Source organism: Denticeps clupeoides, chromosome 9 (assembly GCF_900700375.1).
Source record: "Denticeps clupeoides chromosome 9, fDenClu1.1, whole genome shotgun sequence".
Taxonomy (NCBI): Eukaryota; Metazoa; Chordata; class Actinopteri; order Clupeiformes; family Denticipitidae; genus Denticeps; species Denticeps clupeoides.
The window spans coordinates 14,764,576-14,790,094 of record NC_041715.1 but is presented as its reverse complement, the minus strand read 5'-3'; the positions used below and the strand labels follow the sequence as shown (position 1 = coordinate 14,790,094).

The following is a 25,519-nucleotide window of genomic DNA, read 5'->3' as shown; positions in this document are numbered from 1 at the left end:
AAAAAAAAAATGCTCCATCGTGTTTTCCCACCTTGCGATACAGGTGCTGCAGTTGGTCTCTTCCAGCCAGGTTTGTTGATCCTAAAGTATAACCACACCTCCATACAATCGAGTACAATATGTATATACTGAATTAGCCTGAATACAAGACATGGTGTCATCTTACATTCATGGTCTAGACAAAAACATATTAATGTAAGATGACCCCAACTATAATATTTTGTAGCAAGAGCTTTCATTAGTCTTTAGAGAACAAGGTGGGCCATCTTATATGCTGTGTTGTCTTATCAGGCAAATGCAGTATTTTAAAGTTTATTCATTCTAGGGGAAACAAACATTTTGTTAAATGTCATTAGGTAATCAGCTTCAAGTATACAAGATGGAAAGCTTATCCAAAAAAATGTAACACATGTGCTAAAAACTGTACTGCAGCCCACTAGTAGCGATGTAGACTGTTGGTTGATTCACTACGCAATGCGGCCTCAATATTTATTTTTTTTTAACAGTCAATGTTAAAATGACAGGATTTTTCATTTGTAATGAAGTGAGGACCCAAAAGGTTTTCAGAAATTATGCAATTCCCAACCATCCCCAAGGCCGAGGTAAATGAGACATTGAACTAATAAAATAATGATAATTATAGTGTTGCCACAATGATTTATAATGTTAAGCGGTGCCACATTCTTGATTAAAGCAATCTCCAGCGCAGATTGTCGCTCTGCTCAGCGCTATGGTATGTGTCCTTTAGGAGGTAATCAGAGGAAGAGTGCATCAAAGGAAGCAGAAACACTGGATAAATATATAGAATGTTTTCTCTTGAGATTTAGCTGCCGGCCTGCAGATGTGGGTTATGTTTTGTATTGAGGGCTTCACACTAAGGACACGGAGATGACAGTGGTGACCGGATCTGGAACTAAGCTTAATTTCCCCCCTCTCTCTCTCCCTTCCTTCCTATGGTATCTCCTCTTCAAATTGTCCTTACTCCTGTAAGTATGTCCTTCATACTTACACTAATCTACATACATTATAGTTAACAAGTTGGCTATAGTCAGCATGTTAAAATAAATGAAGGTAATTAACACAGCTGCATTTTCTTTACTTTCTGTTCACGTCTGACCTATGATGTGGATGTTAAATTCATATTAACCAGAGATCCCTAAGTACAGGTGGAGTTGGACAGTTAAGTAATATTTTAAAAACAGAATAGTGTAAAACCGAACTACTTGAACCAATTTAATTTGCAGTCAATTTTATGCTCAGGATGCAGGATGTTTTGCTGAAAAAAGACCAGATCATCTCTCTGTCATTCTCCAGCTGAGCCTCTTTCTCATTGTTGTATGTGGCTCTAGGCTTAAGAATTAAAAGTGATCTATTTGTTATTTATTTACTAATAGTAAAATACACTATTAATTTATTAACCATTTTATCACTTCAGAACCCTAATATATGCCATGTTGTTACCCATGAATCATTGGTTTATAGAAAGTATTCAGGTTCTTATTGGTTGTCACATCTGATGCATTATCTCAGTACCTTCCCACTTTGCCCTTCTAATGGCTAATTCACTATTTGCTGAATTTCATTTATATTCTATATGTTGGTTGCCACATTTTTTTGTGTTTATGTCCCGAAAATGAATGAAACACTTGGTCCTTTATCTGCTGAATGAAATAAAATGCAGATAAACATAGAAGACAACAACCAAAGCATTTCTTTGCTCAGGCTCCAGACGACTTATACAGCAAGATAAGAAACAAAGTACAGCTGTGTGATGGAAGGAGAAAGAAGGGCGAACATATACTATATTTATGTGCAGATAGGGGTGGCTAATATACCTGGAATAATCTGCTGCCTCTTAAGGGGTCATGCCACTGCATTCATTTTTGTCTCATTAACCACACCCTCAAACCTGTTATTAAGTAGTTCACCCATCAATGCTGTTCAACAAGGTCTGAAAGGTTAACAGGAATGAATTCTCTCCCTGGGCAGGAAACACCCATGATGAATCACACTGGCTTAGTGGAATTTGTCTTTGAATTAATGACTAATATTTATCATTTCCAAAAGGCGCAGGTTTTGCCGGGTTTGGTGGCCTGTCAGCCAACGGTGAGCCAATGAATCTGTAAGTGATGCATTAGCCCACCGTAAATAATGGCTCTGGGCTTGTGTTTGCAGCAGTGCAGCTGTGCACATCTATAGGGGTTCACCTAATCACAAACTCATTGCATCAGCAAAGATCGGCCAGTCATTACGTTTTATCAAATGAGTAATTTCCCTCCATTTTTTAGTATTTGTGAATTTGTGGGGAAACAAGATTTAAATTTGCCTGAATTAATTCCTTTTTCACTGGACCAATGATTTCAAAAGAAAAATATATTCATGTTTTTTTTTGTAATTTTTTAAGAAAGAAAAGAAAACGGTCCAGTTTGGATGTCTACATGCAAGGAAGTGCTTCAGTAGCTCTTCTGCAGGGTCAGACCAAACTAGTCTTCACTCCCCACGCGCATCAATGAGACTTGGGGCGCCCATAACCCTGTTGCCAGTTCATCAGTTGTCCTTTCTTGGGCCTCTGTGCGCTAAAGACTGCATACTGCAGGCATGTCTAAAGTCTCGCCTGGGGGCCAGATGCTGCCTGGCAACATTGCTCCAATTTAATGCATTGTAAATGGTTTGCTGCTGTTGCTTTCACATTTAGTAACAGCTCACTTTCTTTTATGTATTTACAGGTATTTGTGTTGGAGGGAGAGCCATGCAGACACATCAGAGCACAGAGTATAAATGCTACCAACAATGTAGGCCATTTGCAGAGAGCCAAACGTGGATTGAGAGGGGGATATATTCTTCTGGCTACAAGACATAGAGCATTGGGGACTGTCAGATTCACTGGTATAATTTATTAATAAAAGTGGCCTATCTGCAGATTTTGTTTGGTAGCAGACGTGGTTCTAATGTAAACAGAGAGAAACGAAGGAAGAAGGAGAGAGGAGCTTCAGTTTAAGGTTGCCAGATTGGGTGGTTTTGTTTGTCAAGAATAGGTATCGGAAACCCAGATACCCATTTATGTAGTTGTAGCAGTTAAATTATTTTCAGTCGATCTGTGTGTTTTGGTGCATTAATGAAACATTCACATATTTGGCAACATCTGGTTTAAAACGCTTCGCCGGGGTTTAGGGTTCAACGTGAACTCTTCAACATGTTAACTCTTCAGTTTTGAGGGGAATAAATGTTCCCTTGAAGAACCCATTGCACACAGATTCTCCCTTTTGTCTCGTCTGGTGCAACTCACCGGCGAGAGCATAGGCGGCCAATTCATCACAGAACATTGCTTGATTAAGGGAAATTAAAGTGTTCCACTTTAGGCAGTTTAATTGCTTGGATAACAAGTTCATGCTGTTAGCCTTTAAGAATATTTTTATTTGTTTGGGTTGAGGGGCATTCAAACGAATGCCAGATTAGCAGTGAGACTTAATTTCACAGAGAAGTTGAATTGATAACTTTTATTTCATTTATTTATTTCTTAAATCCTGCATCCTCTGTAGCCCCAGGTTCTTCCCTCGGTTCCCCGAAGCTCTTGATAACATAACACTCATATATCCGTTCTTTTCATCTGTGCTGCTTTCCTCGCCTTTTTTCTCTTCCACAATTACCCACCATCTCCCTTGTTCCCCTTCCTCTAATCCCTCGTAACTCTCCTCTGTACCCCTGATTGATTTTTGTTACTCATCGATGCCTCCTTTCTGTCTTTTTGTGATCTAGGGGACTACTGCCTCTCCAGGGCCTTTGCCTTTGGACAAAGTGGCCTGTTACCCGTTAATAAACCACTGAAATATAGTCTTTATGGTTTTTACCCCATTATTCAATCTTAACTAAGTGCCGCTTCGTCATGAGATTGCTTTGAGTCAAGGGGCAACAAATATTAGGATGGCAATCTTTTGGGTTGGACCACGAGGCAAACAAACTTGGCAATTATCACCTTTCAGCACAGCGTTGACCAGTTATAACACGGAAATGAATTACAGAGAACAAATAAGTGTTTCAATGTCTCAGGGAAATATAAAAAAACGTTTTAAGCAGCATAAGCCAGTAAAATGTAAGAGTAGATATTACACAGGGACAGTCTTTCACTGAAATGCGATGCTCCGACTCCATGAGTTAAATCAAATGTGTATATTGTGTGCGTGTGTCTGAGAGTATGTGTGTGTGTGTGTGTGTATGTTAATGCTTGAGCTTTTGCCAAGGATTTGTGCTGCCAATCAGTCCATTAATCTCACAAGAAGGTTTGTCCCTTGCGCCGATGGAGCCACGTCCCGCATCCCGCCCTCCTTCCCCTGTCCAGTGTGGGATGCGTCTATGACATCTGCCCATTGAGGCACTCCCGACGCAAGCACTGTGCGGGTTTCCACCAGTCCCCACTGTGGCAACGACAGATGGTGCAGTCGTCCACCTTCACTTCGATGCCAGCCGGGATGATCGTCGTTCCAGCAAAGCAATTTGGACCTGTAACACAGGGAGGATGGAAGGGAAGAAAGGAAGAGTAAAAGAATGAAACTGCCCTCGGGAGGACTCCTTTTTGAAGGGGAATGGCGGCAGAGCGACATGGGGAACCCTCGGGGAGGTTGAAGTCGACAAAGAAGCACAGATCTTTTCACAGGCGCGCACCGATGGGCTTGTTTTTGCAACACTAAAGCTCTTTTGCTGCCCTGCCTTCCTCCCTCCCTCGACACAGAACACTTTGCATTCTAATGTGCTGCAAGCTGAGGAGGCTGGCAAGCAGCCGGCCTGGCTGACAGCATGCCGGGCCCGAGCTCGGAATCTGCTGCGAGAGGCAGGAGGCAGTTGGTGTTATGCGGTGTAGTCTGCTATGGACGCCTCCCCCCGAAATGTCTTCAAACGCGAAACTTGAGAGGCAAGAACCGAGGGCCTCATGCCGAATAAACAGGACCCAGGGCTTCCCTAAAAGTGCCAACCGCTGAAATCGCGGAGAAAAAAGGAAACCACACACTGCTCTCCTTTTCCAAACTACTGTGTACATAAATGTAAAAACATTGATAGTACATACATACAGTATTACATGTACTACATACATAATATACTAAAAATTATACATCCATAATCGCGAACTGTTTATTTACCTTGCTTTCTGCAACTATTTCTAAAACTATTTTGAAACATGGTATAAAACTAAAGCACCAGCTGTCCTTCAGAACTAAAGGAAAAATGTTAAATATTAGAATGGCAAATACTATTGTAATGAGTTCAATGTTGGCCTTACTTATTTTATAAGATAACAATTATTTTTATATCGATGCCTGGACTAAAAATCCAAAAAGTTATCTTGTTGCCTCTGTTCTCAAACTAGTGATGCTCGGATGTCTTCTAGTGGCTTTGTGGTTTCTGACTATTTCTCTTAAATTTAATATCTTAACTTGGTGTATGTTTGTACTGACAGTGAATGACAATCAACAACAAATAATATTATGAATAAATCATCATATATTATGAATAAAATTAAATGATTTCTGTTTCTATATGCCAGTCATTAAGGTTATTTTTTGTTGCTGGTCCCATCCTATTTCGTAAAGCATGCTACCTATTGGAACATGGCAGCCGTATGACCTGTATAAAATGTTCCCCAACATGAGGTCCGCTGGCTTCAGTTGCATTAGTATAAGTATCAGTGTGCAGGTGATATATGTGAATCATGTACATTTACACCCTTATCCATATGATGTATAATCAGTAGTTACAGGGACAGTCCTCTTGGAGACACTCAGGGTTAAATGTCTTGCTCAGGGACACAGAGACAGTAAGTGGGGTTCATAGGCGAGTGTCTTACCCACTAAGTTACTACCACCCTGAAGCAGTAACAAATAAGAAGGAATGATACAGAAAGGCAAAAAGTATTTGGCAGCTAGCAAATGGTCAAGTATTCCCACTTAAAAAAATTTGAGAGGTCTGTCATTTTTATCAAAGGTACACTTCAACTGTGAGCGACAGCATTTAAACACATTGTATGATTTTTAAAGAATTTGTTTGTATAATGATGCAGTATATTTTAAGTATTTGGTCAATAGCCAAAGTTCAACTCAATACTTTCTAATGTAATGTTGGTTGGCAATGACAGAGGTCAAACGTTTCCTGTAGGTGTTCCCCAGGTTTGTACACAACATAGCTGTTATTTTGGTCCAGTCATCCATGCAGATTTTATCAAGAGCTGTGATGTTATGGGGCTGTCGCTGGGCACAGATTCTCTATTGGATTGAGGTCTGGAGACTGGCTAGGTCACTCCAGAGCATTGTAATGCTTTTTACGTATATACTGCTTCATTGCCTGGGTGGTGTGTTTGGGATCATTGTGATGCTGGAAGAGAGCATCTTTAATGCTCTCACCGATGTAACAAGGTTTTTACCAAAATCCCACAATACAGTGATCCTGTTTCCAAACAGGCACCATTAATACACCTAATAGATCATATGAAGGATAGACAAGCTTCTTAAAGAAGAAGTAACAGGTCTGTGAGGGCCAGAATCATTGTTTTTTTCTGCACCGTTATACAAACAATATATATTTTTTTATTCTTACAATGTCATTTCCTGGATCTTTTTTACATTATGTCTCTCACAGTTAAAGTGCACCTATGGAGAAAATTAGAGACCTCTCTAATCTTTCTAGGTTGGACAACTTGCGCAGTCGGTAGCAGCAAAAAAAATTTGCTCCACTGTATAGCATTTGATATTTTCAGTAATGCATTTCTAAATCATATTTATCAGCTCTCCTAGAATTATTCTCAGCCAATAATGCAATCAGAAGTAACTGTGGTTTAATTAACCTCCAAACCCATCCCCAGCCATACAGCACACACACCTCTGCTCTACTCTAAATGCTTTAAGGTGACTCAAGCCACACACCTATTATTAACCATTCCATCAAAAATGAATGACTAATGACTACTGGGTAATAACAGGGAGAACATGATGCAACCCACTTCAAAGTGGATATTTTTACCTCCTGGCTATAACAGTTCATTCATAAATTAGATTTTTTCTGTTCTAGGATGAATATCAGTGTTATCTGTACACACATCAGAGCTTCACTTATTTGGCTCATATTCCTTGTTTTTCTGTGTTGTGTTTTTCTGTTGCCCCATGTTTATGCAATGACTTGTCTGAATTCCCACTAAAATAAAAAAAAACAGTGACTGCAGCGATTTTCTCAAAATTTGGTTCAATTACCATTGAAAATCAGTTAGCAGATTTGCCGATTTGCCAACGAGTGAATACACACACAATACATACACGCACTCACAATACATGAAAAACTGAAAAAAATAGTGTGATGCATAATGAAGCATTCACAGTTATTGTGATGCTTGCTTCATGCTTGAGAAGTTCCATTTTTTTTGTACTTTCTGCTGCAAACAATGCAAAGGGCCGGACCATGATGCACCCCATTCAAAGTGGCACATGATGCTACCCGATTCAAAGTGGAAGTAAAGAGCTTCTGTTGACATCTGACAAGCATGCCATTATGGCCTTAGCCTCTTACTGACACTCTCTGTAACTGGAGAAGTCAGAGGAAACATGGGTAGAGCATGAAAACTCTGCACACACTCTGCACAAGGTCTGAGCCAGGATTTGAACTTAAAATCACTAACCGCCGTGCCACCGTAAGGATGCTCAAAAACCAGTTTGAGTGCAAAATGGAGAATCAGACACCATGTACACATTCCACAATCACATTTTTGAGCCATCTCAGACATGATGGCAATTAATATTTATATCTACTTTCAATGTGCTCTGCAAAAAGGAGGTCAGTTGTAAGACTAGAGACAACAAGTGGTGTTTCATGTACAAGGGCAATATTTTGATGTATGGTTTGGACCTTTTCTGCCACAAACATTGGACACAATGATATATATATTTTTTTTACCAGAAACGAGGTGCTTTTTTAAAAGCATATTTTCAGTTTGCCCGTTGCCAGCTTTCGACCTTCTTTCCCCCTCTCCTATTGACAAATGTGTATGTTTATTCTGACTGCCGTGTGTTCTAGAGAGCACACCGGCCCGGCTGTTTGCGCTGCTCTGCGGTGCTCTTTAGAGAGCTGCATCTCGTTTTAATTAACAGGCCATTTTCTTTTATTATTTTTTTGTACTTACACTACTTCATAGAAGAGTATCATACAGTGTCAGCACAGCAACATAAAAAATATTTCTTACATGATGCGGAATCGTGCCGTCGTCCTGGAAACTCCCATTTCCTCTTATTGTTTATGATTGCATGGTACAGATTTTTGAGCAATTTTCCAGGCAAATGCATAGTTAATAAACTTTATAATGTGCACAGTCAGCCTCACGGTGGTCTAACAACATTGCAGGTGGCAGCAGTGTGGATGGCATAAAATATTTTTGGATGGGAGCCGTAGCACAAATTAAATGTGAGACAAATATGATTTACTGGATCTCATCATTATACCTGTGTTAGTATCAACCGATTCATACGTAGGGGATCTCTGAGTGCATTATTGTGTGAATGGTTATGATAGAGAGAAGTTGGCATCTTCCTTAATCACAATAGCGCTGTGTTCAGGGGCTGCTAAGGACATTTGTTTGGCTTCATCAGTAAAATCTTTACTTTCTGTTGAATTAATTGGCTTTCATTATTCTCAGTGGTACTGTAAATACTACATTTATTACTGTGTCTTATGTTCAATGTCCACCCACTCATTAAAGTCATTTAAATCACTTGTGTTTACTTTAATGGGGTACAGATAAATAATGCACACTGTCTTCCGCAAATTACATCTCCCCAGTCCAGCCACATCCTCTGCCGAGTACAGTACTTACAATACCCTTAATTACGACATTATTACATTGTTTACACTCCCATCAACTGAAGGGTGGACGAAACAAAGAAAGGCAAGACGAAACAAAGAAATTCCACACACTGAATTTTCCTATTAATTATAAAAAATATGGGAAAAGATAAAACAAATTTGTGATGTGTAGGAAATCTTGCTGTATGACCATAACAGTTAATAAAATACAAAATGATGTGGTGGTGAACTGTGTGTGTCCTTAAAATACAGTTGTGTTTGAATCACCCCAGAAAAAAAAACTACATCCTACACTTTTTTGGTCAGCCCTGTTGAGCATCACTTGACATTTACCGAGTTCATTCTCCGCAAAGATTGAGGACGCGGTGAAATGGGCTATCAAAACAAGTCATTTGGACCCCGCCAGAGCGGTGACATCAAGGTCAACTGAGCTAAGGACTATCTTTAGTGTGCCTGTGCAGATAAAAGCTTAAAAAAAGAGAAGCACTTCTGTTTTGATTGTGGTTCAAAAAGTCTCATCTGACGACTAATTTGTTTAAGAGAACTCAGAAAACCAGACTGAACACATCCAGAAGAATCTGACATTTTTTTAAGGAAATTTCCTAACGGGCAAAATTGTTTGTGTGCAATAGAATGCAAACATGTAAGTGCTGAGCGCTACACAGTCCTTCATCCTATTCCAAATGATCTGTCTGCCAGACCCAGCCTGGTCCCCCGGGGGTTGGGCACGTCGGAAGCCTCTCTGAAATGCCACCACCGCAAGCGCGTCACTGGGCCCTGTCTGCATGGATTACTTTGCTCTTCAGCTGAAGGCAAACACAAGGAGCTAGACTCGTGTGTGTGTGTGTGTGTGTGTGTGTGTCCATGCAAGGAATGTGTAGCTTCTGGGCCCTCCATGGTACACCTTACAGTTGCCTTATGTAGCCTCTAAAGAGCCATAATGGGAATTTAGGTCAGCTCAGAGGGCTTGAGGGCAATGTGAAATACAGAAAATAAATGTTAATTCATACGTACATAAATAGGTTAATTGTATGTGTACGTATGGGACCAACACACACAAATAGAAATCATCAAGAACTGAAGACAGTACAAGAAAATATAATAAACGATTGTACATTTTTTACTTCATCGACATATCCACACATAAACACACACACCACAAATGTTAGTATTTTGCTATATTGATTACTGGACTGCAATGGTATTGATGTCTCCATCAATGTGGCACAAGCAGCCCCCTTCTAGTGTCTCAGAACCAAATACAGCAAGGCCTGACAAAATCATGAAACGAAACCAAGCGACAGAAAGTGGGACCCAGTGATAGGCTGAACCAATCCAAAAATGTAATTACATGGCAACCCAGACGTCTTTGCGGCATCAGACTCGGTGGGAGCCAGGGCGAACATGATATAAATAACATCGCATTAAAAGTTTTATGTGGTTAGCTGGAAGCTGCTTCTAATGTTTGCTTGTTGATGTCTCCAGACGCAGGATGCTCTACCCTGCTTTTCAAAGTGATTGCTTACTATTGTTTACCCTCCAAATCCCAAATTTCCCTCAATTAATTAATTACTAATGGGTTTGAGTCAATGGTTTTCATTTATCAGCACTTTACTTTTTATTTTCCATAATTCATGGCCCCTGTATGTAGTGCCAACATCACCGCTGTCAGAATGATTATTCTTTCCACCCGTGCCAGCTTCAAAATGAGAAGTGACCTAACTTTGTTAGATCCATTTAGTTGCTTTTAAGTTTAGTTGCTCATTTTTATAACCTCTCCATCCAGCAATATTATGCATGTTAAATATGCTCTGTGCGATTTGACACCTCCCTTGAAGCAAATGATCCTGGAAATTAATTCATTCAAGGATGGAATTTAAATGAATGGAGAAAAATTCTCTACAGGTCAGCCAGCACAATGCAAACAGGCTTCAATATGCAAGTTACTCACGCAATGCAGTCATATAAAAATCTGGCAGAAAAAAAAAAAACCTGCCCATGTGCATTATAATTTGCGAATATCATTTCGAAACATTCACCTGGTTGCGTCACTCTCTACACAGACAGCAGTAACACTGAGCATCGTTGCCACATGTATGCTGTAATTAAAATAAGGTGCATTATCCTGCAGTGTGTTCTGATTTGGCATAGTGAGAAGACTCCAGGATGTGACAGTCTCTCATGGTGAGGTAACTCTGGCACATTGCTATTTAAAGTCTACTTGCACCCAGGTAGAAGCAGCACCGGCCACACAGTGAGGCTATTTGCAAAGGGGGAAGAAAACAAAAAAAAATTCAAGTGTGCAAGCCTGTTGATGAGCACCCTACCCAATGCACAAGTTCTACAGAAGATTTATCAAGAAATGGTCAGCAGAATTTTAGAACTCCACTTATCTACTTTAGAGTGTTTTTTTTGTTTTCAAATGAGAATTGGTATAGCAAATTGCATACATCAATGCTGTTTATGATTATATCTGTTTCTTGTTGTGTATGCTACTACATAAATATTTAGCTTTGTAACTTTTTTTTTTACTGTATTTTACTTTATTAGATGTCACATGAATAATGGTGGGTTCATGTTTTACGTGACCTGTTGCTGAGATTTAAATTCTTTCTATTTCTGTTTTTTTTGTTTGCCACAGTAGAGATTATCGTAGGGTAAACAGTAAAGATTATTATACGTTAAACCATGGTGTAATTACAATAACACATCCAAAGTAATGCTACATTGTGAGATACTGACAAACTGCAAGGGTGAAACTAACTGTGGTACAGTGTGCCTTCCTTTAATTACAGTATAGTGGCACTCCCTCTCATGCATTATTCCCCCAATAGCCTATGCTGCTTTTATTGGTTTAGCAGCGCTTGGTTAAAGCCACCGTCCCAGGGCGTCTGATCTGTCCATAAGCATTGAGTCGTCCACCTCGCTCCGTCAGTGTGAATTAGAGAGGTCAGGCAGCATATTCAAGGGGAGCACACTCCGCTACCTCCAAATCAGGCTGACGACTGCATATCTCCTGCTCTGACTTTGCAAGTGACCAGTGATCCATCGAATTCCGATAATTCTAATTTTGGGAAGGGTGTCGGTGCTGACAAGGACGTCAGTGCAGTTAAAGAGGTATCATTCATGAGCAAATGAATCCAGTGCTCATAATCAATGTGGCAGTGTTTATGCTTTCCACATTTCATCCGTAAATGGGGCTTGGATTGCTAATCAGGGCCAATCAGGATCGTACACCCTGAGGTAATGTATAGGTTTAAGGTGTAAATTACCTTTGCTGCCATCAACAGTCACTTAATAGTCATGTGGCCTGGAGATGAACCCATGATAAATTGCCAGGCATGACTTTAATTCAGCTCTAATCCTGGATGACAGGTGAAAGGATGGCTTGAAATCCCACAGAGGAAGCGCATTAATAAATTTTACATGTTTAAAAAGAAAAAAATAAATATACAAAACTGCATTTCGATGCAGGGAATAGAGTTGCCCTACCGTTTTTACAAATGGGGCAGCACTGCTCCGGTTCATAGACGGGGTTGACGCACTCGGGCACGGCGCAGTCGGCCACCACACAGTGCACCTCATTGTTTGGCTCGCAGCGACACCATTCACACGGCGAAGGCTGCAGACAGGGAGACAAGACAGCACATTTTTAGCAGAAGGGCTCACAAGGCCACAACACCCTTCTAATCACGTTAATAAGGCACACGCAAATCATGGCTGACACGTGATCTGCTTGCGCATCAATTTGTCACTGTGCACATATATAGGTAATAACTTATTATACCCTTTAAATTGCCTGTTTAAATATGCGTAATGTTATCTAATATATAATTATCATGTGTTCTCGCTTCCTGAAACTCATCACCCATTTAGCTTCATTTACGTGATTTGAGTTGGTAATTTTAAATGTTGATCAGACCTCGATGCAATCAGGGATCTTGGGGATTACTGGAATTATCACAGATATTAAATGGCACTAATCTGTGCAGATGTGAAGCGCATGAATATATAAAATGTGTCAAGAATCATTAAAAAAAAAAAAAACGTGACAGAGCATACGCCAGGATCTTAATGCACTTCCACCACACTGCCTCCTCTTTCATTTCTTCTGAGGTTGTGTAACATGGAAAGTAACATGGCAAAGAACGAAGCTAAAACCAGCTCTGCATGACCATCACTGTTTATGGAAAAATGGCTGGGAGACATTTTTTAAGGGTTCTTTAACAGTTCTAGGATGTAAATGTTATGAATTCTGATGCATACCAGAGGAAGAAGACTTGTCCCATCATGTTGCATGTACTTTTTAAAAACTGCAATACCATGTAAATATGTAGCTTCTGTTTTTCTTTATTACACTTGGTGTCACATTGCTGTTCATTGATGTCAAAATATATAACCAGCTCTGCATGACCATCACTGTTTATGGATTAACAGTGCCTGAAAAAAAAATGTGTTTTAATGTAATTTGTAAATCAGTTCAGTCAAACTAGCAGACAGCAGAAACTGTCATTATACACACTTGGGATTGATATTAGGGAACATATGACATTTTAACACAAGGACAACTTGCTGTTAGTTTGAGGCTGTCAGTTCCTTAAGTCTGGCAATTATTTTGGGAGTTAAATGTTCACGCAAAGGAGCTAAGATTCTTACGGATGAAGGTCAAAGGAGTTGGGCATGGGGTTTCGGGGGCAGGCCCGAGGCCTAGGCTGGCCGTGGCACTCGGAGACTGTGCACAGCCTAATTGGCACAGTGAGCAGAGTGAACACTAATGATCCCCTCTGTTCGCTGTCGATAAGAGCGTCTACCCCACTGGGGCAAGGGCTTGTGAGGCTGCCCATGAAAATGATCTTTAATTACACCGGCTTCATTGCCAAAACAAAACAGGAGAATTGAAGGCCAAGCGGAGAGGCAGTGGAGGGTGAATGCGGCTTCTGTTACGATACTGCGCGCTTACTTGTGATCATACATGGCATTATTACCCAGGCGACGCGCAGTTTTTATGATAACATTTTAATCAATGGTTTAGCTCAGAAAGACGACAGCACAACTCTGCAGAGAGCTGCAGATATCTAATGTGATAGGAAATGCACAACTGTACAACTACGAATTCAGGGCAAAATGAAGCCAGGCCTGGCCATTAAAAGAGGGTGGAAATGCTGTATTCCTGGTTTATCTGGCCTCTCAAATCATATGTGAATATCATACAGGTTCTGGGGCCTATTTCTAAGATGGGTTTCAGACAGAGACAGAATAAAATCCCTCACAGAAGGTGAGCAGAAAGCCCCTGCAGAATACCAAATGAAAAATGAAGAAAATGGCTGGGAGACATTTTTTAAGGGTTCTTTAACAGTTCTAGGATGCAAATGTTATCAATTCTGATGCATACCAGAGGATGAAGATTTGTCCCATCATGTTGCATGTACTTTTTAAAAACTGCAATACCATGTAAATATGTAGCTCCTGTTTTATTGATGTCAAAATATATACGTTGATGTTAATATATACACGCATTGTGCAACTTGCTGAGTGGAGCACTTCAGGTGACTGGGTTTGATCCACTGCCAGATCTCTGAAGATGACGGCTCTAAACCCTGGAAACTGAGGAAGGACACATTTGGACTAAAAAGTTATATTTAACCTCATAAAATCTAGAAAAAAAAGAACTCATAGTGCCATAGGAACCAGAACATTACTACTTTTGCTCACAGACAGGTAAAATGCATACAGTAAGAAATAAGTACAGAAATAAATAACCCAATTAATTTTTATTTAAATTTTCTACAACCTGGCTACACAGTCTGTGTTTAAAGTGCTCTGCTGTGGAAAATAATACATTAATCTAGAGAGGAGTTTTAGATCCAATATGATGCTCATCCAAATGTTGTTCAACTGAATGCGAATGTAAATGCATTTAAAAAACGAGAAGGTGAGAATTTCATATGTATGCAAAGCAAAAATCTGTTCATCTGCTGTTACTTGGTTCTTGTTGCAAAGACAGTAACAGATGCAACACACAACAGCAACGCTCCTCAAAAAGCGTTCCAACACACAAACAGAACTGGAGGGCGCTTCTGCACAATCTGTTGAATTTGGCCAATTAGCACAGAATATTTCAGGCTCAATGCGCAGTCACATGCGTTTGGTGTCTTCATAAACGTTACCCTGATCAAGGACGAGCATCAGTGAAGTCTCAACAGCTACACCTCCTGGCACCTGATCGGTGTTTGGTGGCGTTGACCCAAATGACACAGCTAAGCCACAGGAACCAGAGGAGATGGTTTGTTGTCTGAGTTTGTGAAAAGGCTCCATATACAAAGCTATTATTATGCTTCCACCATATATTTTTTCAGTTTCGATCTTGGTATAGTTCACACATAATTCAATCTTCATTATGATTTGGTACTAATAATAGCATGAACTGAAGGTCTTGTTTGCACACAACTCAATGTTAGATGATAAAAAAAATGAAATAAATGATTGAACTCAACATTGACTTGACTACCCAAAAGACTGTGATTCAGGCAGCTGGTCCAGCTTCAGTGGAATCGATGTTACACTTAACTCTGGTTCTGAGACATGTTTTGAGCTTGAATTTGAACTTAATTTTCATATAACAGCTTTGCTACTGTCATTAACATAACTGTTAATTACAACTAACAGTTCGCATATATGTCCCAGCCACATGACAAAATGTTTTTCTGAGCAAACCTCCTCCTCTGCTGAATTTTCACCATAAATAAATCAGGTTTGGCAGATGAAGAGCCAAAGCTCAAAGAACCTTCTACAAGTCCTACAAGACATTTTTATGAATTCTGCCCACAGTGTAAATACACTGTTGGTCTGTGCATGACAGTATTTAAATGTAGTGCAGGTCACTACAATTTTCATAAAAAACTGGAAGAAATGCTTGAATTTTTATTTTTGACATCTACAACAGGTTACAATTAGTTCAGTGTTCCTGAATCTGCCTACAATGCCCTACTGATAAGTGCAGGATACACAATACCCTCAATGCTCAGCATTAGAGACAGTCCTGAATAAAAGACAAGTTATAAACATACTTACAATTCAACTTACCACTGCTAACTTTGAGGTGTCTGTGACCTACTTGTTTTTAATAGTTTTTTTTTCTGATTAAAACCATGTTTTTTTCCCCCTGAGGCTAATTGGATCGGAAAATCAATTCCAGCAACTAATTTAACTGCTTTTTATAGCAATTTCCTCACATAGGTGTCAGTGTTGGCGAGCAGAGTCACTAATTACTGCAGGTTCAGGAAGGTATGGGCCAGACAGAATTGTACGTGTGGGGACAGTAACAGAAAGACACAATGTCTGTCCTGCCAGACACTCACTTAATTTAAATGTTTAACAAAACAAATACGATGAAAAAGTAGAATTAACCATTAATGTGAACACGATGAATATGCAACATCTGTTGGCTGGTGTAGAAATACAGGTGTTGGACAGCATCCCAGGACCTTTTCTTGACAGAATGTCATATTAATGCAACACCAGTACTTAAAACCTAATAACCAACCCATTTAAAGGGACACTAGATGTTCACTCACTGAAGACAGTCACACTACACACTAAAACACACATCCATATAGTACACTCAGTCATTAAGAACAGATCTGTCGCAGTTCCACTTTGCAGATGCTTAGTGGGGGTTACCAGGGATCACTTGTTGAGGAAATCGTCTGCAGATACAGGACATTTACAATTCACGCAACCACTGTATCTACTGGAATAGTCATGCCTCATGACTAATAATTGTTTAGACGTACAAACAAGTGACAAACTAAATGTAACAAAACGTATGTCTTGCTCATGAGTAACTGAAACTGCTAAAATGGTCATTGACAAAGGTCCTCCATTGTCTGTTGTTCTATTGAAAACGGTGATGGACACCGTTTGTCATTTGTCTGATGTTCATAAGATCTAGCTGTTCCACAAAATAGTTGTGTTTATGTTCTCTATCCCCCTCCCTAGTGATCCCAGGGGCACGGACTGGATCGCTCGGAGCTCACATCCCAGCCCTAGCCTGTCCACCTGGGATCTGAACTCACCCTATAGCTCCGGCTTCTTGGTTGCAGCTGTGCAGGGACTGGGGATGCGGTGGCCTCACTGGTCCCTTCCTCAGCTGGTGGGGAACCCTGTAGGTGAAACACCTACCGAGGGTGAGTGGCAAGGTTCTTGAAGGGAGGGAATACAACACAAAAGCAGCCCGACCCCAAAGCACAAACAACGATGACAGACTCTCTATAATTTTACAGTTCAAAGGAATAGATCATCCAATTTATATATATACAGTAAAGGGGGAAAGGTTTGGACACACCTTCTCATTCAATGAGTTTTCTTTATTTTCATGACCATTCTCACTGAAGGCATCAAAACTATGAATGAACACATGTGGAGTTATGTACTTAACAAAAAAAGGTGAAATAACTGAAAACATGTTTTATATTCTAGTTTCTTTGCTCTGATTACTGCTTTACACACTCTTGGCATTCTCTCAATGAGCTTCAAGAGGTCGTCACCTGAAATGCTTTTCCACTTGTTGGCCCCTTTGCCTTCACTCAAACCATCTCGATTGGGTTCAGGTCCGGTGACTGTGGAGGTCAGGTCTCCACTTTTTGTTAAGTACATAACTCCACATGTGTTCATTCATAGTTTTGATGCCTTCAGTGAGAATCTACCAAAGTAATTGGTCATGGAAATAAAGAAAACACATTGAATGAGAAGGTGCGTCAAAACCTTTGGCCTGTACTGTATATAGTCTGAAAATTCCATTTTAAAGCTGTTCTTTTAGATTAGTGGGGTGCAGTGGGCAGTCCCCCTGCAGTCCATTTAATATATCCAGTATCAAGCAAACATCAGAAAAATCTCATTCGTATCATCAAAAAATTATTAAAAAGTAGTCAGTTTTATCTCTTTCAGTCACTAGCATGCAACTGTAACTTTCTAGATTTAGGTGATATACTGGATGCTTCATTTCAGCAATCAGAAACACAATAAAGCTGGGAAAGTTTTGCTCTTGGCCATTTAACGATTTGCATTAATTGCTCACATACAGGACAGTCTTGAGGGTTTTTTTTCTCTGTGGGATTCCTCCCTTGCCTGCCACGGCAAGGAAATGCGGACCTCGGCACAAATTGCCACGGTGACAGCTGAGGAAATGCCAGTGTGCCCCACACCAAAGGTTACTCTGTCGGATTCTCTTAATTGGGGCTGCTATCAAGAGCCGTGATGCCCTTTGATTTCCATTCTCACAGCTGGGCATCGTCTCTTGTTCGAAAAGCTCCAAGAAGAGTTCGATTCAGGCCTTCACTGGCCTCAATCAACACTCGACTGCGGCATGAGGCTCAAACCCGAGGCGTCCCTTTTTTTAAAATGCACTCCTGTTCCGAGGCGTCCCTTTTTTTACATTTACATTTACAGCATTTATCAGACGCCCTTATCCAGAGCGACTTACAATCAGTAGTTACAGGGACAGTCTCCCTGGAGCAATTTAGGGTTAAGTGTCTTGCTCAGGGACACAATGGTAGTAAGTGGGATTCGAACCCGGGTCTTCTGGTTCATAGGCGAGTGTGTTACCCACTAGGCTACTACCACCTGGAAATGCACTCCTGTCCTAAACGCTCATGTGTGCAGTTTTCTTTGGAAATGGTCTGTGGTAAAACGCTTCTTTAACCTTCACTGTTCACAGTTAATACACAAATAGCAAAAAGATGGCCTTTATCAGAGGAATTCCTTGCTCAACAAAAACGCATTAAATAAAACCACAGGCAATAGATAATAAATAAATGACAATAATTATACAAAAGAAAAGAAAGTGATTTTGGTCATTGTGATACACAGCAGCACAGCACACGATGCACACAATAAAATGTGTCATCTCCGTTTAACCCACCACCCTCAGTGAGCAGAGGGCCATGAACGGGGCCCGGGGACCAGTGTGTGGGGAGGGTACCTCTCTCAAGGGAACCTCTGTGGCACCTTGGAGGGTCTGGATCTTAACTTGGAACCTTTTGATCCACTTCCTTACCCGCTAGGCCAACACTGCCACTGCACATGACTTATTTAACTTATTTCCCAAGCAAAACCTGCGGTTCTTGAGAACTAATTGCATTTACCATGTATGCTTTCAATTAAATCCTCTCCCCTTAGGCACTTAGGTCGGGGTTATTTTGAGTGACAGGACCCTCTGCTTATCAAAGCTGCCCGAGCGAGCTAATCATTTTCTTTGGGAATCATTATCTTGCTGATTTCCAGCTGTCTGGACGTGTCTGGTGTAACTGTCTGGAAAATCCCAGGCTGACACAGCATTGATTGATGCGGCGGCGTAATCACATAATGCGAGGCCTTAGGTAGAGGACTAATCTGAAAGGTCTGTGCAGGCGCTTATTAAACATTTGTTTGCGGTGTTCCAGGCAGACCCCTGGCTGCCCTTTTAAGTCACTGACAGCGTAATTAAGAGTCTGATAAGCCCTACATGTTTAACACATTGAGTATGTTTTAATACTTTTTTTGAATACCTGCTACCTGTTATATTTTGTATAGAAATATGTATCACATTTAAACGTAGGATTAAAGGTCAACGTATGATTTTGCATAAAATGCCCCTTGCAGTTCTCAATCCAAGCTAAAGTCACTGGAAAGTACTGTATGCCACTTGAAATCACACAGCTAGATTAAATTACACATGAGCTAAAACCCTATTTAAGGACACGCCACAACCTTCAATAAGCCACATAATTATGCCACAAATGAGAATATGGGTTTAATACTGCTGAAGCAACATATAATCAAATGGACATTTCAACTGTTTGGTCTGCATTATTACTTCATTGCCTTATGTTACCATAACAGAAAATGGAAGCGAGTCATAAGTTAAAGGTGGCAAGACTGCATATTTCAACCAAATGAGTATCCTGCCCTGTCCAGTTGTTGGAAGCGATCTGGCCGCCAGGACCCCTCTTCAAAGAGTAGGAAATCTCACCAGTTACAGGGGTTACACACCAATACAAACAGGTTCTGGATTTTAAACTGTAAACTTTAATGCTCTTTACATACCTTTAAATAAAGCTATTATGACACTGAACAGAACTAAACAACTTGTTCTTGTTATGTCCATAGGCAATCATATACCAGGTAACCTAGAAATGAGATGTTTTACTAAGAAGCCTCAGAAACTCCCACTTACTGCATCTGAGGCTGCACAATGCATTTAACATAGTAGACAGTTGCCATTTAATTAAAATGGGAACATCAGATTGAGAGACCTTTGAGTTAAATGCCACAGCAGGCATTAACGTTAACTTCTAGTCTCCATGCTCTTAGCCTTCCCATCTCTCAAAAAGGTACAATGTGCAATTGAAATGTACAATAAAATTGTGGAATCAAAAGGACAAAAGACAGAAAGACACGCGTTTGTCACAGAAATGTTGCATTTGCTGACGGCTGTCAGGAGGTCTGCAACGATCTGAAGTGTGTCTATGTTTTCATGCAATTCAGAGTACACCAAATATGTCTGTATCTGTCTGAAGCAGCCCCGAAGGTTGACTAAATGAGCTGAAGACTTTTTTTTTTTTGTCTTTGTCCTGGCATATGATTGATTGGCTTGCCATGTCCATGGAATCAATATGAATAACCTAGATCAAAACCAGAATGAAAATGCACGCTGATGCACACAGAAAATCAAATGGATTGCTTTGTCAGGCGAAATGTCTCCTGTAGCTTGACTTTAATCAGATTCCAGTTGATACTGATTGATGGTGGATGGAGTGCAATACTATATATATAGTATTGCAGTATTGAGAGAGAGAGAGAGAGAGAGAGCGAGAGTATCATTCATTTCAAAAGAAATAATATTATCTTTTATTTTTACAAGTCCATTTGGTTTCACGCTTCAGGATTTGGTTTCTTCTGCATACGTTCACTCACTCATCATGTTCTATCATCATCAATATTGATACTGTGCTAGGTGAGTAATGCTTAATCATCAGCAAGTAGGAGTGTAATTGGCACAGCATCCTGAAGCGTGAATCAGCTAGTAGCCAAGTCTCTTGGCTATGGGCAGCCGTGTCAATAAACAGAATTAGTCACTTCTCCTCCTCGGGAGATTTTCAGGACCTTGTGGGTCTTCACTCCCAAAGGGTAGTTAGCCAATCAGTTAACAAGCTGGTTGACCTGCATGAACCTCCTGCAAGAAAACATGGGACTGACACGTCTGCAATAATGAATTGAAACAATGAAATGATTCATTTCATTGAAGACTCATTCAAAGACGCATTCAAAAATGTTACATTTTTATAGTGACCATGCTCCTTGTTCCTTAAATGTGAATGAGAAAAATAGAGTAAAGACAAGCTATCTGATAAAAAACTAAAATGAGAAAAACATTCTTCATAAAATTCCGACAGTTAATGCTGAATCATCCGCAACGCATGTGCCATCTGCAGTTCATCATGAATCATTTGAGACATGACAAATCGACGAATTTGCATGCGTGTTTAATTAGCCACTGAATTAAGGGTATCGTACATTTGATCTCCTGACTGATGCATTGTTGTCCTAGTTCATTAGCTAATGAAGAAAATGAATGCCCATTTAATTTGTCTGGATTACACCCTGATTACGATGGCTTGGGGACTAGTGGGCTAATTATTCTTAAATGAAGAGACTAAACTCGTCAGTAACGAACTGAACATTGATCTAATAGGCGAATAGGTGCCACAGTTATTCATGTTATTCAAGCCTATGTTTGTATTTTGTCATTTTCTCTAGAAACTGATATCACAGTAACAATGCCGACATATGTAATCCCTGACACGAGCAAATTACAAATCAACGAAAACCAAAGACTCCATGAACACCAGGCAACAAAGTGCAACAATGAGAATCATAGTCATCTCTGAAATATCCTTTGTCCGTCTGAGAAAGATCACTGATGACATCACTGCTGGGATAAGGTCTTATTCACAGGGCCCATTTTCCCTCGTCCTGTCTGACACCCGCTGCTTGAAGAGAATGTGAGAAAGTTCCACTGATCTGAATGTATGCATTAAAACTTTTGAAGGGGCGAAGCGGGAGCTGGTCGAAATACTGGCCTTAAATGCCACTCTTATTTTAACAAATTAATTTTCCCCACACATGAAAGTGTGTGTGAGGTTAATTGGCTTCACAATATCACCTCCATGTCTGAAGTCTACAATTACGTTCCACTCAACGTGCAACATGTCCAGTCGACCCAAACCATCTCAACGGTGCATTTTCAGAAAGTACAGAAGGACCGAAAAACGTGTTCAGCAATCCTCTCCATGATACATGACCGGAGAAAATCATCACACCCTACCTTGAACTCTTCCAGGATCTTGTACGTCTTCCCCCTGTACTCGCAAAAGTTTTTGACCTCCTTGCATTCGGGGCAGCAGCCGTTGTGCTCCACCTTTGTGCACTTGGGGTGAATTTTCGGACACTCGGGTTGGTCGCACACGGGCCCGTCCTCCGTGCACACGCAGGGGCAGTTCGAGTGTCCGGGGAAGAAGCGCTCCCCCAGCTTGTAGACAAAGCCGCTGTCGTCCACGCAGCCCTTCCCTCTGTAGTCGTCGAAAACGATCTCATTGTTGATGGCGCGCTCGGCCTCGTCCGCGGGGTAGTCCTCAGGACCGATGGAGGCTGGTGAGGCGGCGTTCAGGGCGAGGAGGACGACGCAGGTCGCAGGGAAGAGAGGGCCCATCCTTTGCCGCGGCAGTCCTGTTGCATTCAAGGAGAGGGTCTGAATGGCTTTACTTTGTTCCTCGCCCATGTTGGGCGACTGCTAAAAAATGCATTTTATTTATATGGCGCCTTGCATTGTCTTAAAGATTTACTCTAAAACACAGAGGGCTCTGGGGACGTCCCCGACTGCTTTGTTGGGAAAATATGGATCTATACGCATCCATACCTGGCCTCAGTTGCTCTCTGGCATGCCAGGCCTAATTTACAAAGCCCACTGCAAAAGGAACAGGGCGCGCACATAAAACTGGCCCAGGGTGCTTCTAGAACAATCAGGGGAGCATGTTGTCTGAGAGGGGATTACCTCATTAACGCACAAAGCTGAATAATTAAAAGCTGGATTCACTCGAACCCTTACGGCCCAGCGATTTTACTACGCTCGCAGTCAAACCCGTTGCAGGCTGTGGGTTCTGGAACGTTTAGCGACCCACTCTAGTCCAGTGGGCGCTGTGCACCAAGTTCAGATTGTTCCCACTTGGGATAAAAAAAAAAAAAAAACGAAACAAGCGAAACATTAAAATTCCAAACGAAGTGTACACAGGATATTTTGATGATGGAACCCATGACTGCTGGCACAGGGTCTGACCTACATTTCCCTGGACCGCAGCTATGGCAGCAATTTTGCAGACGACCTTAACAATAATAAAAGACAGAAACACATGTCATCCAGTGGCTGAAGGCAACAACGAATAACCAATCGGTGTTAATCTCCCACTGCCAGCGCGCCTCGGACCCACGGACCCCATTTCCAACTAATCAGGGCGCCAACAGGTAGCAGCTCGTCTTCCCCGATCCCCTCTCCCACACCCACCCACCCACGGCTGCGACCCCCCCTCCCTGCCCACAGCACCCCCAGCAAACGACATCTTTTCCGAGTCATTGATAACTGCGCAACGGGCTGTAACCCGAGCAGCCACATGACACGTTTTTATTTTATTTTATTTGATTATGATGATGATTTATTATTGCGTAACGCCACGACCTGTCCGCGTCGACGCGGCGCGACGTTTACGTGAACGTTCTGAAAGAAATGGAATATAAAATAAGCCAGTGACTCACCGCGCTGGAATAATCCGCTTCCACTTTTTCTTTGGGTCGAATTTTCTTGGTGGCGACCTGCGGCGCACACGGTGCGGCGGAATTAACGCGCAACTCCTTATCGAGCCATCAGGGGAGGAAAAAAATATTAATACATCTCGCCACCGCCTTCCAAAAAAACAAAAAACCCCAAAAAACCAAACGTAATCCCCGGGTAGTGGCTCGGGTTCGGGTGAATCAGAGATCAAGCCTTTGTCTGCCGCGGCGTTTGGAGGTGACCACATGCGACGCGTCGCTCGCCGCGCTCGGTCTCATGGCGATCCGCGCTCAGGACGCTCGAATGCCGGCACGTCGGTCGCCGCGAAGACATCCAGGCCACTTCCCTTCGGCCGGTGGGGGATCGGCGGCTTTTCAACTTCCAGACACCGCTGGTGGGAGAAGCGCCATCGTACATCCGGCGGGCGCAGGGGTGGAATGAAGGAGGAAGGGTGTCGATTAAACACTCCCAACTTTACGCACGGCAGCGGCTGTCCCACGCAAGACCGAAGCGTCCCGATCGCATCTCGGTCGCAGAGTATTCGATCCCGGCCGCTTTTCTTTCTTTTTTCAAACTTCAGGAAAACAGCTCCGCGTCTTCACGTCCGAGCGCCGCGCATCCTGCGGAAAACAGAGCGGCGTCTCTCCTCTCCACGGATCGCCTGCTGTGGGCAGGAACCCTCCCCGATTCCAGCACCGCGGACAGCTCCGGCACCACGCGGTGGAGACCAGAGCAACCAGGCGCAGCCCACTGAGCAGCCAGGACGAAATGTCGGACCAGGGTGGTCCGTCCTGTTCAACGTTCTAAAAAAAAAAAAACAATTATTCTTATTACTGACGTTTCTAAGAACAACCTAGAAGCAGGTTCTTTATAACAGACCGGAATATTGTAATAGCTCGTGGACGAAATAACAGACGATAGCCCATAGGGGCCACTGCTTTACTGCATTAGATGCTACATGAAGAGGTTTTTTTTAAAAAAAAGGCCCTCCCATGTTTAAAAGTTTCCTTACATAGTGTGAATCATGCAGACGTGGGTCTCACATGCCACCTACAAAAACGTCCCCACACAGGCGTGCTTGAAGCAAGAATCTGCATGCAACACCCAGTAAACTCCTGTTCTAAAACATCACAGATTTAATTGGTTTTTGCGTGAAAGGGCCACTGTGGGCCAGTTTAATTACCCAATTTTCTGCTCTGCTTGAAACCTCAATACTTTCTCATGGGTCCACAAGACACAGTGCAAACAAATGACAGGACGGATATTGATGGCACTGGGCCATGTGACGTCCGAGCACTGGGACTGCTCAACAGGTGTAAAAGCCAAGAGTGTTGTGTTGTCGGTGGAATTAAAAAAGCAAGCCTGACTTGTAAAATGAAGACACGCTAGGCCTTGCGTTCTCTGGATAAGCCTTGAGAGGGAGCGAGACATGGAATGGAGAGCATGGGCTCACATCCTCCAGGCTTGTAAACAGTTGTCTACAGCCTCGCCACGCAGAACGTCCTTGCATGTTGTGTGCTTCGAATGTTGAATGGAATTTTTAGACGAATGGAGAAAGATCCCCACATTCTGCCTTGGTTTCTGGTTATTATGAACATAAACATGTTAGACAAGTCAAAAGACATAAAAATTATGCTGTTGTTGAAATGTCATGTCAAATAGGTCTTCAGGATTTACAGAACTAAAGAGACAGAAAAAGAAATGCCTGCTTTATTTATATCAGAATATTATTATTGTCACCCAGAAATAAACTTTAATGATGCTTTTAAAAACTAAGTTCTAAACTGGAAGATTCTGTTGTGATGACTGACAGCTCTCACACCCCCT

General features: G+C 41.6%; 1 protein-coding gene across 2 annotated transcripts; it reads right to left on the bottom strand.

Moving 5' to 3' along the window:
* Positions 1 to 298: 298 nt before the first annotated feature.
* vwc2l (von Willebrand factor C domain containing 2 like) lies at positions 299 to 24,478 on the bottom strand. Of its 2 annotated transcripts, XM_028991243.1 has the most exons (5): positions 23,677 to 24,478; positions 22,196 to 22,596; positions 16,908 to 16,994; positions 12,325 to 12,454; positions 299 to 4,497 (listed from the first exon to the last, which is right to left on the bottom strand). In XM_028991243.1, the coding sequence occupies exons 2-5, from the start codon at positions 22,577 to 22,579 to the stop codon at positions 4,349 to 4,351; spliced, it is 750 nt and encodes a 249-aa protein (XP_028847076.1). In that variant the 5' UTR covers positions 22,580 to 22,596; positions 23,677 to 24,478; the 3' UTR covers positions 299 to 4,348. The 2 variants fall into 2 exon arrangements, with proteins under 2 accessions (XP_028847076.1, XP_028847075.1); XM_028991242.1 differs by lacking the exon at positions 16,908 to 16,994.
* Between the last annotated feature and the right edge of the window lie 1,041 nt (positions 24,479 to 25,519).

Excerpts from the sequence above, each read along its gene's own strand:
- vwc2l (XM_028991243.1), bottom strand. The coding sequence starts at position 22,579 with ATGGGCCCTCTCTTCCCTGCGACCTGCGTCGTCCTCCTCGCCCTGAAC. Across the intron at positions 16,995-22,195 it reads AGATCCTGGAAGAGTTCAAG|GGTTCCCCACCAGCTGAGGA; the intron begins GTAGGGTGTGAT and ends TTTCACCTACAG. Across the intron at positions 12,455-16,907 it reads CAAGAAGCCGGAGCTATAGG|CCTTCGCCGTGTGAATGGTG; the intron begins GTGAGTTCAGAT and ends CCCTGTCTGCAG.